The 18,434-nt window shown below is 43.6% G+C and overlaps 1 protein-coding gene across 1 annotated transcript in view; it reads left to right on the plus strand.

Moving 5' to 3' along the window:
* DPYSL4 (dihydropyrimidinase like 4) overlaps positions 1–18,434 on the plus strand; it is a 46,253-nt gene that overhangs the window by 16,658 nt on the left and 11,161 nt on the right. The window contains exons 9-12 of the mRNA XM_040435360.1: positions 3,236–3,392; positions 5,842–5,983; positions 9,200–9,370; positions 11,522–11,701. Coding sequence (XP_040291294.1) covers positions 3,236–3,392; positions 5,842–5,983; positions 9,200–9,370; positions 11,522–11,701 — 650 coding nt within the window. The remainder of the gene's footprint in view (positions 1–3,235; positions 3,393–5,841; positions 5,984–9,199; positions 9,371–11,521; positions 11,702–18,434) is intronic.

Below are 18,434 nucleotides of genomic sequence, written 5' to 3' on the forward strand. Positions count from 1 at the left end.
TAACGCAATTCAAGGACGCAGTCCGTCATGATAGGAGTCTATGGCCTGCGTAACGGATCCGTCCGCTTTCCGTTATGCAGAAGTCCTTGAATTTCATTATGGTCTGCGGTAACGGATTCCATAACGCAATTCACCATTAACCCGAACTTAAAAACTTGATGTTCGCTCAACCATAGCCCCGACACATCCCCGCTCCGTCCCATCCAACATAGAGTTAAAAAAAGGACTTGCCAGTATTTTAACAGCTAATATCCAAATCCCTAATATACCATATCCGACTCTTCTGCCCCCTCTTTGAAAAAGCAGAATAAAAAAATATTCATTCTTCTCGCAGAAATACAAAAAGTAGGTCAGTTTCTTCAAGACGCCGTCCTTAATTCCCTGGCATGCTGCTGCGACCTCCTCGGGCTATCCTGACAATGGCTACTTTGTCGCTGTGCTGGGGTGATCCTATTACTTCATGATGCATCGGATGTATTACAATTATTATTATTATAGGACGATGAAATCTTTTAATTTTGTTTAATTTTGCTTTAGCCCAAATGATAGTTGATGGGTTTTGTGAAGATAGATGCCAAGATGCCCTGCGCTTCTCTGCTGTGCATCAGACAAGGCGACTGGCAATGGTCCGTTCCCGATCCCGATAGGATATTATCACGGAGCAGTTCTTAGTAACCAGATTTATTAACCTCAAGTTTCCGGGCTCCAACAGCAGGCGCCCCAACCATGTGCCATTTATAATACTGGGGTCTCCAGCCCTATTGTACTATGCATTCTGTATTCAGAATGCTATTATTTTCCCTCATAACCATGTTATAAGGCAAAATAATAAAATCTACACAACACCTAACCCAAACCTGAACTTCAGTGAAGAAGTTCGGGTCTGGGTACCACAGTCAGTTTTTTATCACGCGCGTGCAAAATGCATTGCACCCGCGCGATAAAAACTGAACAACGGAACGCAATCGCAGTCAAAACTGACTGCATTTGGGTACCAACTCGCGCGGGTTTACCGCAACGCATCCGAACCTAATCCGGACACGCTCGTGTGAACTCAGCCTTAGGCCCCTTTCACACGGGCGAGATTTCCACGCGGATGCGATGCGTGAGGTGAACGCATTGCACCCGCAATGAATACCGACCCATTCATTTCTATGGGGCTGTTCATATGAGCGGTGATCGGGAGACGATCGGGATGGAGACCCGATCATTATTATTTTCCCTTATAACATGGTTATAAGGGAAAATAATAGCATTCTGGATACAGAATGCATAGTAAAACAGCGCTGGAGGGGTTAAAAACAAATAATCAAATTTAACTCACCTTAGTCCACTTGATCGCGGCCCGGCATCTCCTTCTGTCTCCTTTGTTGAATAGGACCTGTGGTGAGCATTCATTTCAGGAACAGGACCTTTGATGACGTCACTCCGGTCATCACACGGTACGTCACATGATCTTTTACCATGTGATGACCGGAGTGACGTCATCAAAGGTCCTGTTCCTGTAATGAATGCTCACCACAGGTCCTATTCAACAAAGGAGACAGAAGGAGATGCCGGGCCGCGATCAAGTGGACTAAGGTGAGTTGAATTATTATATATATTTTTTTTAACCCCTCCAGCGCTGTTTTACTATGCATTCTGTATTCAGAATGCTATTATTTTCCCTTATAACCATGTTATAAGTGAAAATAATACAATCTACAGAACACCGATCCCAAGCCCCAACTTCTGTGAAGAAGTTCGGGTCTGGGTACCAAACATGCACTATTTTTCTCACGCGAGTGCAAAACGCATTACAATGTTTTGCACTCGCGCGGAAAAATCGCGGGTGTTCCCGCAACGCACCCGCACATTTTCCCGCAACGCCCGTGTGAACCCAGCCTTAGGCCTCTTTCACACTCGCGTGACGGATTAGGTTTGGATGCGTTCACGGTGCGTTCAGTCAGTTTTGCCTGCGTTCAGTTGTTCAGTTTTTTCCGCACGGGTGCAATGCGTTTTGATGCGTTTTTCACGCCCGTGATAAATAACTGAAGGTTTACAAACAAAATCTCTTAACAACCATCAGTGAAAAATACATTGCACCCGCACTTGCTTGCGGATGCGATTTTCACGCAGCTCCATTCATTTCTATGGGGCCTGTGTTGCGTGAAAAACGCAGAATATAGAACATACTGCGATTTTCACGCAACGCACAAGTGATGTACACAGCCCCACTGAAATGAATGGGTCGGGATCCAGTGCGGGTGCAATGCGTTCACGCCTTACGGACCCCATCAGGCACCAGGGATCAGGTGAAGCTGCTGCCGCTACACCCTTTATAGCTGCGCCCCTGTGATTAGTTTTTGTGATATTTGACATATTTGCCTGTTATCGTTTAGAAAATATATTGAAATATCGTAGTTTCTCCTCTTGACACTTTTGTCCATATCGCTGCTTAGGACCAAATCAGTATCTTCAGAACTGACACCAGAGCGGCTGAAAATAACCAGATAAGACCTCCACAGTCGTTTAAGAGGACCGGTCACCTCCACAGTCCTTTAAGAGGACCATCCACCTCTCCTGACATGTCTGATTTAGGAACTGCTTGCGCTCCCCATGTAAAAGCAATTCTGGATCATCTATTCTTATGACTCTCTAAATTGTATGTTGTGCCATTCCTTTATTATTCCTGCTAGAAACGAAGAATGACTTACTAGTAGTTTGCAATGAAGATCCAGCTGGGTGTCACCAGTTGGGGAGGGGGTGTCCCTGTGTGTCTCACTCTATCCAATCAGGGTTGGGCCCCCCCCCCCCCTCCCCCCAAACTAGTAATACCCAGCTGTACCTTCGTTACAAACTGGCAATAATTAATTCATAAAATTCTAGGAGGAATAATAAAGGAATGGCACAACATAGAGTCTTAAGAATAGATGCAAGTACATAGTACGTGTTCGGAGAGGTGACAGCTCTTCTTTAATCCCTTCCTGACCAATGACGTAATAGTATGTCATATCGGCAGGTGACTTCCCGCAATTTGACGTACTATTACGTCATGCTGATTGGGCCCGGCAGTCACTGATAGCCGGCAGGATAACCTCTTCTATGCCGCATTCAGCGCTGACCGTGGCAAATAATGTTTTTGCGGCACGTGAGCGTTCTCATCGGGTGCCCGCGCTCGTAAGAGTAGATATGGCTGTTGGTAGTTACAGGTTTGTTTAGTAGGACACTGACTGTTCTCTTTCTGTCTTTCTAGGCGCGGTAGTATATGGCGAGGCTATAACAGCCGGTTTGGGCACTGACGGCTCCCACTACTGGAGCAAGAACTGGGCAAAAGCTGCAGCTTTCATTACTTCTCCACCAATCAGTCCTGACCCTACAACTCCAGAGTATCTCAGCTCTCTACTGTCCTGGTACGTGAAGGTCCATCTATTCTGCGTCATTAAGATTCTGTACGTTTATGGTCAGGTTAAGGCCTCATTCACACGACGATTCCCATATAGTGGTCCGCAAACCAAGGATCCACAAAATACGGAACCATCCGCGTGCATTCTGCATTTTGTCACTCCCATCACTAGAAATGACTGTTCTTGTCCGCAATACAGAAAAGAATGGCGTATGTTCTATAATTTGCGGAATGGACATTTGTGTGCTGTCTTTTTTTTATTTATTTTTTGCGGACCAATAGAAATGAATTGGTCCCTGTGCGGTCCTCAAAACATGCGGATGGGACACCGCACAGAATAGGTCCATCAGGAACTGTCCGAGTATTACAGTGATGTCTCTTGGTGGTCTCCTCAAACTCTTGATCTACTGTATATACTATGTTCTATATACTGATCTATATACTATGTTCTATATACTATGTTCTATATACTATGTTCTATATACCAGACTGTATACTATGTTCTATATACTATGTTCTATATACTACACTATATACTATGTTCTATATACTGATCTATATACTATGTTCTATATACTATGTTCTATATACTATGTTCTATATACTACACTATATACTATGTTCTATATACTGATCTATATACTATGTTCTATATACTATGTTCTATATACTATGTTCTATATACTACACTATATACTATGTTCTATATACTGATCTATATACTATGTTCTATATACTGAACTATATACTATGTTCTATATACTGACCTATATACTATGTTCTATATACTGATCTATATACTATTCTCTATATACTGATTTATATACTATGTTCTATATACTGACCTATATACTATGTTCTATATACTGATCTATATACTATGTTCTATATACCAGACTGTATACTATGTTCTATATACTATGTTCTATATACTGATCTATATACTATGTTCTATATACTACACTATATACTATTCTCTATATACTGACCTATATACTATTCTATATACTGATCTATATACTATGTTCTATATACTGATCTATATACTATTTTCTATATACTGATCTATATACTATCTTCTCTATACTAGACTATATACCATGTTCTATATACTATCGTCTATATACTTTATTTCTATGTACTAGACTTTATAGTATTTTCTATATACTATCATCTATATATTAGACTATATACTATCTTCTATATAAGAGATTGAAAATCCATCACTGAATAATGCGATCTAGATCAGGGATGGTCTTCTCCAAGGGGTAGAGCTTGTGCCTTTGGACATTATCAGCTGGGTCTGTCTGCCACACGACGGTGACTTTTATCTAAGCGGTGGGCACCGCAGTCATCTGAGAGAAATGTAGGTTTTATCTCAGAACAGATCGCTCACCAGCTCAAAATAAACCTAATTTTATGGGGTGTCAAGATGGGGAGATCTCCAGACCACTTCTTTGGGTATTTCTGTGCTGGTATGTACGGCCTGACTGAAATGCATTAGCACTGTATTTAGGATACAAACCCAGCTCTGCTACATACTCACATGTACTGCCGCTTCACCTCCTGCTTTATCTACAACGTGCCTTAAAGTAGGTGCCTGAAAAACAAAGGCCTTAGGCTATATTCACACGAACGCATTTTGTTTCCGTGTCCGTTCCATTTTTTTGTGGATTGGATGAGGACCCGTTCATTTCAATAGGTCCGCAAAAAACGGATCCGCAAAAAATACAGATGACGTCCGTGTACATTCCGTGTTTTGCGGAACGGAACAGCTGGCCCCTAATAAAACAGTCCTACCCTTGTCCATAATGCAGACAATAATAGGACATGGTCTATTTTTTTGCGGAATGGACATACGGAAATGGAATGCACACGGAGTAACTTCCGTTTTTTTTACGGACCCATGGAAAGAAAATACGTTTGTGTGCATGAGCCCTAATAGAGGAAGATTATAGTAGAAGAAGCGCAATGTAGACCACTGGTGGGACATCCCTTGTAGTCTCTACTCATCTATGTAAATAACACCTGTCAGCAGGATCATCCCTATTAAACCAGCCATACTGTCTGGTAGAGTTGATCCTGCTGATTGAAATGATATCTGTCTTGTGAAAATCTGTTCCAGAGAAAGACTTTTATTCTTTACGCAAATGAGGGCATGAGTGCTCCGAGGGGGTGGGTCCAACACTGGACAACTGAGGTGCACCAAAGGATTAGGCCCCGCCCCTCAGTGCACTGATGTCATTATTTACTAAAGTAATAGAAGTCTTACTTTCTCACGAATGCTGCAACCGATTTTCACAAGAAAGGTGTCATTTTAATCAGTAGGATTGACCCTAACGGGCAGCATGATTGTTTTTCTAGGGTTGACCCTGCTGACCAGTGCACTTTAATTTCTCTTTGACCTGATGCGATGTAGACTCAGGTCTAAACACCTGCGGTTTGTTTCTCTACAGTTCGGATCTTCAGGTCACCGGCAGCGCGCACTGCACCTTCACCACAGCACAGAAAGCTGTAGGAAAGGATAACTTCACCTTAATTCCCGAGGGAACGAATGGAGTAGAAGAAAGAATGTCAATTATATGGGAGAAATGTGTGGTAAGGAGAAAATTAGCTTTAATGTACAGTACAGACCAAAAATTTGGCCACACCTTCTCATTCAAAGAGTTTTCTTTATTTTCATGACTATGAAGGCATCAAAACTATGAATTAACACATGTGGAATTATATACATAACAAACAAGTGTGAAACAACTGAAAATATGTCATATTCTAGGTTCTTCAAAGTAGCCACCTTTTGCTTTGATTACTGCTTTGCACACTCTTGGCATTCTCTTGATGAGCTTCAAGAGGTAGTCCCCTGAAATGGTCTTCCAACAGTCTTGAAGGAGTTCCCAGAGATGCTTAGCACTTGTTGGCCCTTTTGCCTTCACTCTGCGGTCCAGCTCACCCTAAACCATCTCGATTGGGTTCAGGTCCGGTGACTGTGGAGGCCAGGTCATCTGGCGCAGCACCCCATCACTCTCCTTCATGGTCAAATAGCCCTTACTTTCAAAGTTTTCCCAATTTTTCGGCTGACTGACTGACCTTCATTTCTTAAAGTAATGATGGCCACTCCTTTTTCTTTACTTAGCTGCTTTTTTCTTGCCATGATACGAATTCTAACAGTCTATTCAGTAGGACTATCAGCTGTGTATCCACCTGACTTCTCCTCAACGCCACTGATGGTCCCAACCCCATTTATAAGGCAAGAAATCCCACTTATTAAACCTGACAGGGCACACCTGTGAAGTGAAAACCATTTCAGGGGACTACCTCTTGAAGCTCATCAAGAGAATGCCAAGAGTGTGCAAAGCAGTAATCAAAGCAAAAGGTGGCTACTTTGAAGAACCTAGAATATGACATATTTTCAGTTGTTTCACACTTGTTTGTTATGTATATAATTCCACATGTGTTAATTCATAGTTTTGATGCCTTCATAGTCATGAAAATAAAGAAAACTCTTTGAATGAGAAGGTGTGTCCAAACTTTTGGTCTGTACTGTATATCGCAGTACATGACATGATATGTTAATTGTTTGATGCTTCCCTAGTCATACGGGGACTGGGCACTTTTAGGTTTTTTTTTGGCAACCCCCCCCATTCCCCGCCTGGGAAGACCTGCAAAGGGAAGCATACTTACCTTCTCCCTGCCAGTGGGTCCTGGCTCCTTCGCTCCCTGGCCTCAGCTGCATTGCTGGGGTCCCCCTCTGGTTTGACACTGCTGTAGCCAATCGCTGGCTGCAGCAGTAACCCATTCCTCTTGGTCATGTGATGCAAGGGGGGCCTGGGCTCCACTGTGGCCAACAATTGGTTGCATCAGTGTCAAAACGGATGCTAACAGCAAGCGGACCTGAGCGATGCAGCCGAAGCCGAGGAGCAAATGAGCAGGGACCTAACTGGAGGAGCAGGTAGGTATGCTCCCCTTTAGTCTGCCCAAAAAAAAATGGTGGCTGGCCTTTTAAGACGTATAAAGGCAGCTGACTAAGGACCCCATTATGAAAGGGGCCTCGTCCATGTGCTTCCTATCCTATGTTATACTAGATAGAATGTAGGAGACTTCTCTAATGATTCCATTGGTTCAGTGCCAAAGAAGTTGGTTCACCAGGTAATACAGTTCTGGCACGAAGACCCCCCTTACTCGCCCCAGCCTTAAACTTGGGCACACTCCTATGAATAACCCATGTGCCACTGCCCATCTAGTGTCTGCCATCCCGTCAACAATGGAAAAAAAAATACCTTAAAGACGTTAAAATGGAAAAATTAATTAGTAGTCCATCAGACCACTGGACAGCAGGGTCAACCCTATTACACCAGGCATCCTGCTGAATAATATGATACCTGTCTCGTGAAAATTGGTTGTGGCGTTTCCAAGAATAAGAAAAAGAGACTTTAATTGTTTATGCAAATGAGGGCTTCATTGCAGAAATGGGGTGTGGCCAGCACTGGAAAGCTGAGGAGCTGAAGGGAGGGCCTGAGGAGCTGAAGGGAGGGCCTGAGGAGCTGAAGGGAGGGCCTGAGGAGCTGAAGGGAGGGCTGAGGAGCTGAAGGGAGGGCCTGAGGAGCTGAAGGGAGGGCCTAAAGGAGCTGAAGGGAGGGCCTGAGGAGCTGAAGGGAGGGCCTGAGGAGCTGAAGGGAGGGCCTAAAGGAGCTGAAGGAAGGGCCTGAGGAGCTGAAGGGAGGGCCTGAGGAGCTGAAGGGAGGGCCTGAGGAGCTAGGCCCAGCCCCTCGGTGCACGGAAGTTCTCATTTGAATAGAGCATAAAAGTATTTTTTTCTCAGGAACGCTGCAACCAGTTTCCGCAGGTTTCATTTTACTCAGCAGGATCTATCCTACTCTTCAGTATGCCTGATTTAATAAGGTTGATTCTGCTGACAGGTGCTTTTTAAAGAGATATTCTCCCCTAGAAGGACAGATCCTGTAATCCCAGGCTGCACCATAATGCTATTTGATTCCGCTATGTACATGAAACTCCCCTGGCCATTTAAATAAAATAAGCGTCGTCCGTAATAAGAGAGACGAATCTGGACGATCGGGAAGAACACGGTGAGCTTCCGCAAAGTGGGAAATTATGTCAACCAGGTAGATAAGATTTTTGCCATTTGATGTCATCATATGATCATTTGCATACAATTTTGAACAGGCCTAAAACATGTCCACAAAATTCTCCCGTAGAAGTCAGTGAACATCTCCAGACTACTGTTTCCTATGGTCCATGTGGCTGCTGTAAAACATATCCCTAAATGCTGCTAACAGCAGTATTGGAAAGATTCCCTTTAAATACATATCATTTACTGAAAGTGAAGAAGACCTTTATAGAATGCTCATGCTAAGAAATTAAAGGGAGTGGCCACATTTTAACAAGACAGTGTTTTTACGTCCAAAATGATCGTTGTTTTATTGTGTTTTTCTGATACAGCGTTCCAAATTCCGACAATACACAGAGATAAATTATAAAACGTGGTGCACGTGCAGTTGCCACTAGAGGGAGCTGAGGCTCTTACTACAAACCGTTTTATTAATGAATTCCATGTACAAATTGTATGCTGTAAACTTATAAGCTCCCCCTAGTGGTGGCTGGAGACAAAGAGAAATTTAGCTTTGAACTATACTGGGAATTTCCAACCCCAATAAAAATCTATATTAAGAAATAGATGAAAGAGAAGAATACCCCAAAAGGTTTGGCATGGGGAAGAAAGACGAATTACAGGGTAAATACTGTGCAGCTGCTTATGTAAAGGCTTCTATTTGATTGATTTATACTTCCAAATTTCAGACTTCGGGCAAAATGGACGAGAATGAATTTGTTGCCGTGACCAGCACAAATGCAGCCAAGATTTTTAACTTGTATCCCCGGAAGGGAAGGATTGCCACCGGCTCAGACGCTGACCTCGTTATCTGGAATCCCAAAACTGTTAAAATCATTACAGCCAAGACCCATAACCTGGTAAATTGCAGCTTTATATTACTTTTCTATATGTCGCTCTGTCATTGTATATTGAAGGTATTGAGATATATATATATATACACACACACCGTATTTTTTGGACCTTAAGATGCACCTAGGAGATAGAGGAGGAAAATAAAAAAAATATGTTTTTTTCAGACCACAGATCAGACCCTCACCAGACCCCCAAGCTCCATTAGATCCCAGATCAGACCCCATTCCTTCTTAGGCCTTAGATCAAACCCCTGTCAGACCCTTTTTCCTCCTCAGACCTCAGATCAGACCTCCAAGCTCCATCAGACCTCCATATAAATCCCCCTTTCCTCCTTAGACCTAAGATCGGACCTCCATCAGACCTCAGATCAAATCCCCAAGCTTCATTAGACCTTACATTAGACACCAAGATCCATCAGACCCCCAAGCACCATCAGACCTCATATCAGACCCCCAAGCTCTATCAGACCTCTGTATTAGACCCCCATTCCTTCTCAGATGAGGCCTCCATTATACCTTCATTCCTCCTCAGACCTCAGATCAGACCCCCAAGCTCCATTAGACCTCAGATCAGACCCCCAAGTTCCATTAGACCTCAGATCAGACCCCCAAGCTTCATTAGACCTCAGATCAGACCCCCAAGCTCCATTAGACCTCAGATCAGACCCCCAAGCTCCATTAGACCTCAGATCAGACCCCCTAGCTCCATCAGACTTCAGATTAGACTCTCAATCAGACCCAAATTCATCCTCAGACCTTAGATCAGACCCACAAGCTCTATTAGACAAAAAGTAAATGAATTAGCTTACCTCTTATGCTCAGGACCTCACGCTCTTCCTGTACTCCCTGGTCTTCTTCTAGGGCCCCGCGCTGCACTGCTACGTGATGTCGCACAGCATCAGGTCATAGTGCACTACATCCAGATGATGTATGCAGTTAGGACACAGTGCAGAGCGGGGCCCAGAAGAAGACCAGGGAGCTCACTCACCACTCACCGCGCTCCCGCATATCAATAACCGCTTCCATAATGTACTCAGTCATTAGCATTTGCGCTATAAAATGCACTGAGATTTACACACATACCCTTCCCCCGCGTGCGCGCTTTTGGGGGGAAAAAGTATGTCCTATACTCAGAAAAATTCAGTATATATTTACAAGGGTTATATGACATCAGAATAAAACAATTCTCTTGTCAAACTGTTAAATTCTGCAACAAATCTAGCAAGTGTGAACAAAGCTCCATAAATAAAATTAGGCTGTGTGATTTCCATTCAGCGTATTCACCGTGGACCGTTCCTGACACGTATGATGACCTGCCGTAGACCTTAAAGGGGTATTCCTGTAAAATAAAGTGGGGGTCTGCTACTCCACTAAACTCAAGAACAGGGATTCCGTTTCCCCTATTTCAATGGAGTGCACACTGCTACTCCATTCAAAAGCTATGGGACTGCCACGTAGTGCTCTCAGCTAAAACCGGCAGTCTCGTAGAGATCCATTTGGGCGGCAGCCCACATGCCCAACCGCTTCTCCACTCCAACAGGGTAAGGGTCCATTCACATGTCCGAATTTGTGTGGTCCATTCACATGTCCGCATGAATGAGTCCGCAAAATTGCTGGACTGGTGCAGACCCATTCATTTCAATGGGGCTGCAATAGATGCAGACAGCACACTTTGTGCTGTCCGCATCCGTAGTTCTGTTCCGCGGCCCCCGCAAAAAAGATAGAGCATGTCCTGTTCTTGTCCGCGGACAAGAATAGGCATTTCTATCATAGGGCCGGCCATGTGCGGTCTGCAAAATGTCCATGTTTTGTGGATCCAGAATGAATTACTATCATAGTGTAAATATTAGGAGAATATCTTTAATGTGTATGCAACTAAGGTTCACAGGGGCAGACTATGAGAAGGGCACAAGAGCCTAACAGACGGGGTTCAGCCTAAAACTGTTGGGTGTAGTGATTTTGCCCCTCTTCCATCTTTTGATACTTCAATGGATAATCTCATAGACCAGAAATCAGCAACTTTCGGCACTCCAGCTGCTGTGAAACTACAACTCCCAGCATGCACACTTACTCAGCTGTTCTTGTAACTCCCATAGAAGTGAAAGGAGGATTCATGTTGTGACGTACTCATATAAATGCTGATTTTTTTCCCATCAGGAAGTGGAAGTAAATATATTTGAAGGGATGGAGTGTCATGGAGCCCCAGATGTGGTGATCAGTCAAGGCCGAATCGTGTTAGAGAACGGATCTCTCCATGTGACCCCCGGATCCGGACGCTTCATTCCTAGGAAAACCTTCCCTGACTTTGTATACAAAAGAATTAAAGCCAGGAACAGGGTGAGTAAAGCACAGGTCACTCCGTACCTAATGCATGTGTTTAAGGTGCTGTTCACATCTGGTTTTGAGCCTTCTTAAAGTGGCTCTGGAAAAAGACTAAAATTGGCCCCATGTTGCCATTGTGGCACAAAATACCGCCCCAGCAGAGCCAAATACCACAGTGCAACACAATATACTGCCCCAGCAGAGCCAAATACCACAGTGCAACACAATATACCGCCCCAGCAGAGCCAAATACCACAGTGCAACACAATATACTGCCCCAGCAGAGCCAAATACCACAGTGCAACACAATATACTGCCCCAGCAGAGCCAAATACCACAGTGCAACACAATATACCACCCCAGCAGAGCCAAATACCACAGTGCAACACAATATACTGCCCCAGTAGAGCCAAATACCACAGTGCCGTACAATATACCGCCCCAGCAGAAGGAAATACAACAGTGCAGTACAAAATAATTCCCCAGCAGCAGAAAATGCCTCCTCAGAAGCTGCCCCTCCGGGGTGATCAGTGCCAGCTCCATGTTCTGCCCTCCTACTCCAGTTGCCTCAGGATGGCAATACAGTTGGAGTCAGGAGGGCACCTGTGGCTATTAATTCAGTGAGGAGGATTCAGGTGGCCCCCTGGTTATTAGCCACCGGACATTTCCCTGAGATAGATAGATATAGGGTGGTTTCGGGTATCGAAATTTCTATACGCAATTTATATTTTTGTACCGGTTTCGATACAATACCGGGATTTCCATTTTTTCCGATACTGGGCTGTGCTGCTGCGCAGTCTAGTATCACAGAACTTGGAGCACGCTGCTGTCACGCTAGCTAGACGACGTATCTTTAATATTGTTAAGCAAGCAAAGCAGGAAAGGATGGTGAATGTTATTGTCCATCTTGGGACAAATGATCTGGCTTGCAATGAGGTTTCAAAGGTGAAGGAAGCTTTTCACACACTTGGTAATGATATACGGGAGGTTGCATCGACTGTTTCATTCTCTGCAGTTTTGCCTGTGCATAACCTTCAGCATGACAGGCAGATGCCTATTAAGGAATTCAATGTATGGCTTGGTGAATGGTGTCTGAACCAAGGGTTTGGCTTTGTATCTCATGTTAGCTCTAGTTGGAATGGAAAAGAACCGTACAAGAAAGATGGTTTGCATCTTTCTCTCAAGGGAACGAATGTCCTCAGTGAACAGTTCAAAGTATTTGCTGAGGATCATTTAAACTAGGAAAGGGGGGCAAAAGAGTGATAATCCATCAGTCCGACTGCCCACCTGAACAATGCCAGAAGATGCCAGTAGTACATAGGTTAAGAAATGACAAGCTCAGAGTCTTGTCTACAAATGCTCGCAGTTTAGGGAATAAGATCAATGAACTTGAGTCTATAATGGCATCTGAGAATATAGATTTAGTGGCTGTTACTGAGACATGGTTCAATGAGAGTAATGACTGGAATATAACAATACCAGGGTTCTCTTTATATAGGAAAGACAGAGAAGGCAAGAAAGGAGGAGGGGTTGCCCTGTATGTGAAAGATAGCATAAAATCTAATCTAATACAAGTTAGCGAGACCAATTTAGAGTCAGTTTGGGTTACGTTGCAGCTTGATAATCATAAGGTAACTCGTGTAGGTGTGATATATAGACCACCTGGACAAGTCAAAGAATTAGATGATCTACTAGTTGAGGAAATAGCTAAAATGACATTGAAAGGGGATGTAAACTGGAAAACCAAAATAGCTAGTTCTGCCAGGAGTACAGATATTCTATATTCCCTACTGGGATTATCTCTACAGCAAGTAGTGGAGGAGCCAACCCGGAATGAGGCCATTTTAGATTTGGTATTCACAAATGGGAATTTGGTATCTGATATTACTGTAGGGAAAGCTTGGGATCTAGTGATCACCAGTCAGTGTGGTTTACTATAAGTACAGTGACTGAGTCACACCACACAAAAACAAAAGTTTTAGATTTTAGAAAAACTGACTCTTCTAAAATTAGATTAGTGGTATACGAGTCCCTATCAGACTGGAACAGTTTCAATGGAGTCCAGGAGAAATGGGACTTCTTAAAAGTGGCACTATTGAAGGCAACAGATAATTGCATTAGGCTTGTCAGTAAAAGCAAAAATGAGAAGAGACCACTGTGGTACTCAGCAGAAGTGGGCAAAATAATTAAAAACAAAAAGATAGCATTTAGTAATTAGAAAAATAAAAAAAACGAGGATGACAGGGAAATTTATAAAATTTGGCAGAGAGAGGCCAAGTAAGTTATAAGAGCTTCTAAAGCACAGGCAGAAGAGAAATTAGCTCAGTCAGTGAAAAAAGGCGATAAGACATTCTTCAGATACATAAATGAAAAAAGGAAATTAAAACAAGGAATTACCAAAAACAAAAGAAGGAAGGAATATGGAAGAAGATAAAGAACTAGCTGACTGCCTCAATGAATACTTCTGTGCAGTTTTTACTAAGGAAAATGAAGGAAAAAGGCCTCAGTTAGGGAGGAAGACTAATGAATCTTTTGGTGCATGTGTCTTTACAGAGGAAGAGGTTCTAAGTCAGCTGTCTAAAATTAATACGAATAAGTCACAGGGGCCTGATGGGATACACCCAAAGCTATTAAAAGAGCTTAGCGGTGAACTAGCAAAACCATTAACAGATTTATTTAACCAATCACTGGTAACAGGAGTCGTCCCAGAAGATTGGAAATTGGCAAATGTTGTGCCCATTCACAAGAAAGGTAGTAGGGAGGAATCGGGCAACTATAGGCCAGTAAGCCTGACATCAATAGTGCGGAAATTAATGGGAACCATACTTAAAGGATAACTGACGTATATATTTTTTTTGGAGTATTCGATTGTGGTGATTAATATCACCTTGGTGGCCCTATTTCAACTTTTCACTGTCTATTCAATAACCCCTTAATTCCACATTTTTGTTCCCTGTACTGCCTACTTTTACCTGTGCTTAAAATAGGGTTGCTAGGCATGGTCCGTGGTATCTGTTGAAGGACAGAGGACGCAGAAGCAGGCTGCGTGCAGGCTCACATTACTGACAGCCAGGGACTGTAAGTAAATGATTAAAGCCAGGTCTTCCCCAGCAGCTGATAACAGTGCCTGGGCTGTGTGCACTTCTCCCTGTCCCTGCGCTTGGCAGACGCTCCCTCACTCAGCAGAGCTGGAGAATGCAGAGTTGGAGCAGCGCACAACAGGGAAGGGAGATCTGCCATCTGCTCAGTGTATAAATGAAAGCAACATGTGGTAAGAGGACCCCTTTGTGCTGCAGGAGATTAACCCTTTAGGGGGGAGGGCTCTGGTTACTGACACTTTTGGGGGGGTTATTGTTACTGGCTAGTGAGGGCAGGCGGGATTAGCCTCAGGGAGAGGGCAGTGGCGGCCATCTTAACTGAATAGTGAAATTGCAGTTTTATGCAGACTGGTTGCTAAGGGCTGAATCTTATTAAATATGGGTTAAGTCAGTCTAATAGTAACTGATTCTGGAATATCATGTTATTAGTCTAATAACATCTGACAGTAATCCTTTAAGGAGAGGATTGTGGAACATCTAAAATCCCATGGATTAAAAGATGAAAAACAGCGTGGGTTTACTCCAGGGAGATGATGTCAAACTAATCTTATAGATTTTTTTGATTGGGTGACTAAAATAATAGATGGCGGAGGTGCAGTAGACATCGCTTATCTAGACTTTAGTAAGGCTTTTTATACTGTCCCACATAGAAGGCTTATCAATAAATTGCAGTCTTTGGGCTTGGACTCCCATATTGTTGAATGGATTAGGCAGTGGCTGAGGGACAGACAACAGAGGGTCTAGTCAATGGAGTATATTCAGACCATGGTATTGTTACCAATGGGGTACCTCAGGGATCTGTAATGGGACCCATATTGTTTAATATCTTTATCAGCGAAATTTCAGAAGGCCTCGATGGTAAGGTGTGTCTTTTTGCTGATGACACAAAGATTTGTAACGGGGTTGATGTTCCTGGAGGGATACACCAAATGGAAAAGGATTTAGGAAACTAGAGGAATGGTCAAAAATCTGGCAACTAAAATTTAATGTTGATAAGTGCAAGATAATGCACCTGGGGCGTAAAAACCCAAGAGCAGAATATAAAATCTGTGATACAGTCCTAACCTCAGTATCTGAGGAAAGGGATTTAGGGGTCATTATTTCAGAAGACCTAAAGGTGGGCAGACAATGTCATAGAGCAGCAGGAAATGCTAGCAGAATGCTGGGGTGTATAGGGAGAGGCATTACCAGTAGACAGAGGGAGGCGCTCATGCCGCTCTACAGAGCACTAGTGAGACCTCATCTGGAGTATTGTGCTCAGTACTGGAGACCATATCTCCAGAAGGATATTGATACATTGGAGAGAGTTCAGAGAAGAGCTACTAAACTAGTACATGGATTGCAGGATAAAACTTACCAGGAAAGATTAAAGGACCTTAACATGTATAGCTTGGAAGAAAGACGAGACAGAGGGGATATGATAGAAACTTTTAAATACATAAAGGGAATCAACAAGGTAAAAGAGGAGAGAATATTTAAAAGAAGAAAAACGGCTACAAGAGGACATCGTTTTAAATTAGAGGGGCAAAGGTTTAAAAGTAATATCAGGAAGTATTATTTTACTGAGAGAGTAATGGATGCATGGAATAGCCTTCCTGCAGAAGTGGTAGCTGCAAATACAGTGAAGGAGTTTAAGCATGCATGGGATAGGCATAAGGCCATCCTTCATATAAGATAGGGCCAAGAGCTATTCATAGTATTCAGTATATTGGGCAGACTAGATGGGCCAAATGGTTCTTATCTGCCGACACATTCTATGTTTCTATCATTGGTGCACCCTCCCTCCAGTATTAAAACATTGGTGGTGCAGTGCGCCCTTCTGCCCTTTTCCCCTCCCCAGTATTAGAAACATCCTCCTCATTGGTGGCAGTGGCAGCTTCTGATCGGAGCCCCAGCAGTGTAATCCTGGGGCTCCGATCGGTTACCATGGCAGCCAGGACGCTACTGAAGCCCTGGCTGCCAAGGTAATCTCCCTGCTGCTGTGTGTACTAATCACAGGGCAGCAGGGAGAGTGTAAAGTCCTATTCACCCTAATAGAGCTCTATCAGGGTGAATAGGACAAGGGATGAAAAGATACCAGGTTATAGCCCCTAAGGGGGGAAATAGTTATTAAATAAAAAGTTTAAAAAAATTCATATAAAATATATAAACAATAAATAAACATATCACATATTGCCACGTCCGTAAAGTCCAAACTATTAAAATATAAAAAAATCTCCTATGCGGAGAACGCCAGAACAGAAAAAAAAATAAAGAAAAACTGCGCGATTCGCCATTTTTTAGTCACCTTGTCCCCCCAAAAAATAGGGTAGGACTGTTCGATTATGAGCCAGACGTTCCATAAAATGCGGAATGCACGCGGCCTTTTTTTGGTGTTTTATTTTCTTTGTGTTTTATCGAGTATCGCAATACTTTTTTATGGTATCGAAACCGAATCAAAATTTTGGTATCGAAACAACACTAGATAGATAGATAGATAGAGATGAATAATAATACTGCTGACTGTTGCCTCGCACACAGAATCCAGATTCCACATCCCCTTTAAACCACTTCTTACATGATGAATTGGCAGTGATAGGTCCTGCGCCCGCAGCTCCGCTCGCCTCTGAACATCACTGAGAATTAACGTTCCTTTCAGAGATGGGAACATTTATCGCTTCTTCTCTTAAACAGCAGCGTGTACTTACAGGAATACAGGCAGCCCACCGCACCGACTCTCCTAGACATCTGTAGGTCATTCTCTACCACATTTATATCCATCAGGTCCTCTGGATTATCATATTAGTTTGGTAGAAATGTAATTGCCATTTCTTGAACTGGTGACACCCAGCTGATGGGTGCAGATCTTAAGCCAGGCCTCACCCCCCACAGCCTCTTGTTATTGCCGAATATTGGTAGACACAGAAATGTATTACATTCACTGTTACAGAATATTTTATTATATTATATTACTTATACTATTACAGAGGGGATACAGACTAGTGGTTATATCTACCAAAACTAACAATGCGATTACTGCCTCTAGGGGTGGATGCTGATATAACATAGATGACCTAGAACAGTGATGCCCAACCTACGGCCTGCGGGCCAAATCTGGCCCATGAAGCTGTGTCATGCAGCCCGTGCGACTCGCTGGAAAAAGTGTAAGGCGTACCAATACGCTTTAGACTTTTTTCCCCACATTCATCAGCGCTGTGAACGGCACAGGTAGCGCAGCGATGCTGCCTGTGCCGGAAATAACCAATAACAAGGCTCCTTACAGCAAGAAGCTTTGTTATTGGTTGGTATGAGCACGCCAGAGCACTACAAGTCGGGTCAGGCAGGGGGAGTCGGCGGGAGCTGGAAGGAGGAGGGGCGGCTCCGGTGGTGGCTGTAGTAAGGAGAGCGGAGCACGCTGCCCGAGGACCTTGGGCAACATGACAGGGCCGCTGGAGAGGTAAGGAGCGTGGACTCATGTGACTAGTCTCCGGTGACCCTGCTCCCCCCTCCTACTATCGCCCTACTAGTGACCCTGCTCCCCCCTCCTACTATCACCCCACTAGTGACCCTGCTCCCCCCTCCTCCTGTAACCCAAATAGTGACCCTGCTCCCCTCTCCTCCTGTCACCCCACTAGTGACCCTGCTCCTCCTGTCACCCCACTAGTGACCCT

Source organism: Bufo bufo, chromosome 6, assembly GCF_905171765.1.
Source record: "Bufo bufo chromosome 6, aBufBuf1.1, whole genome shotgun sequence".
Classification (NCBI taxonomy): domain Eukaryota; kingdom Metazoa; phylum Chordata; class Amphibia; order Anura; family Bufonidae; genus Bufo; species Bufo bufo.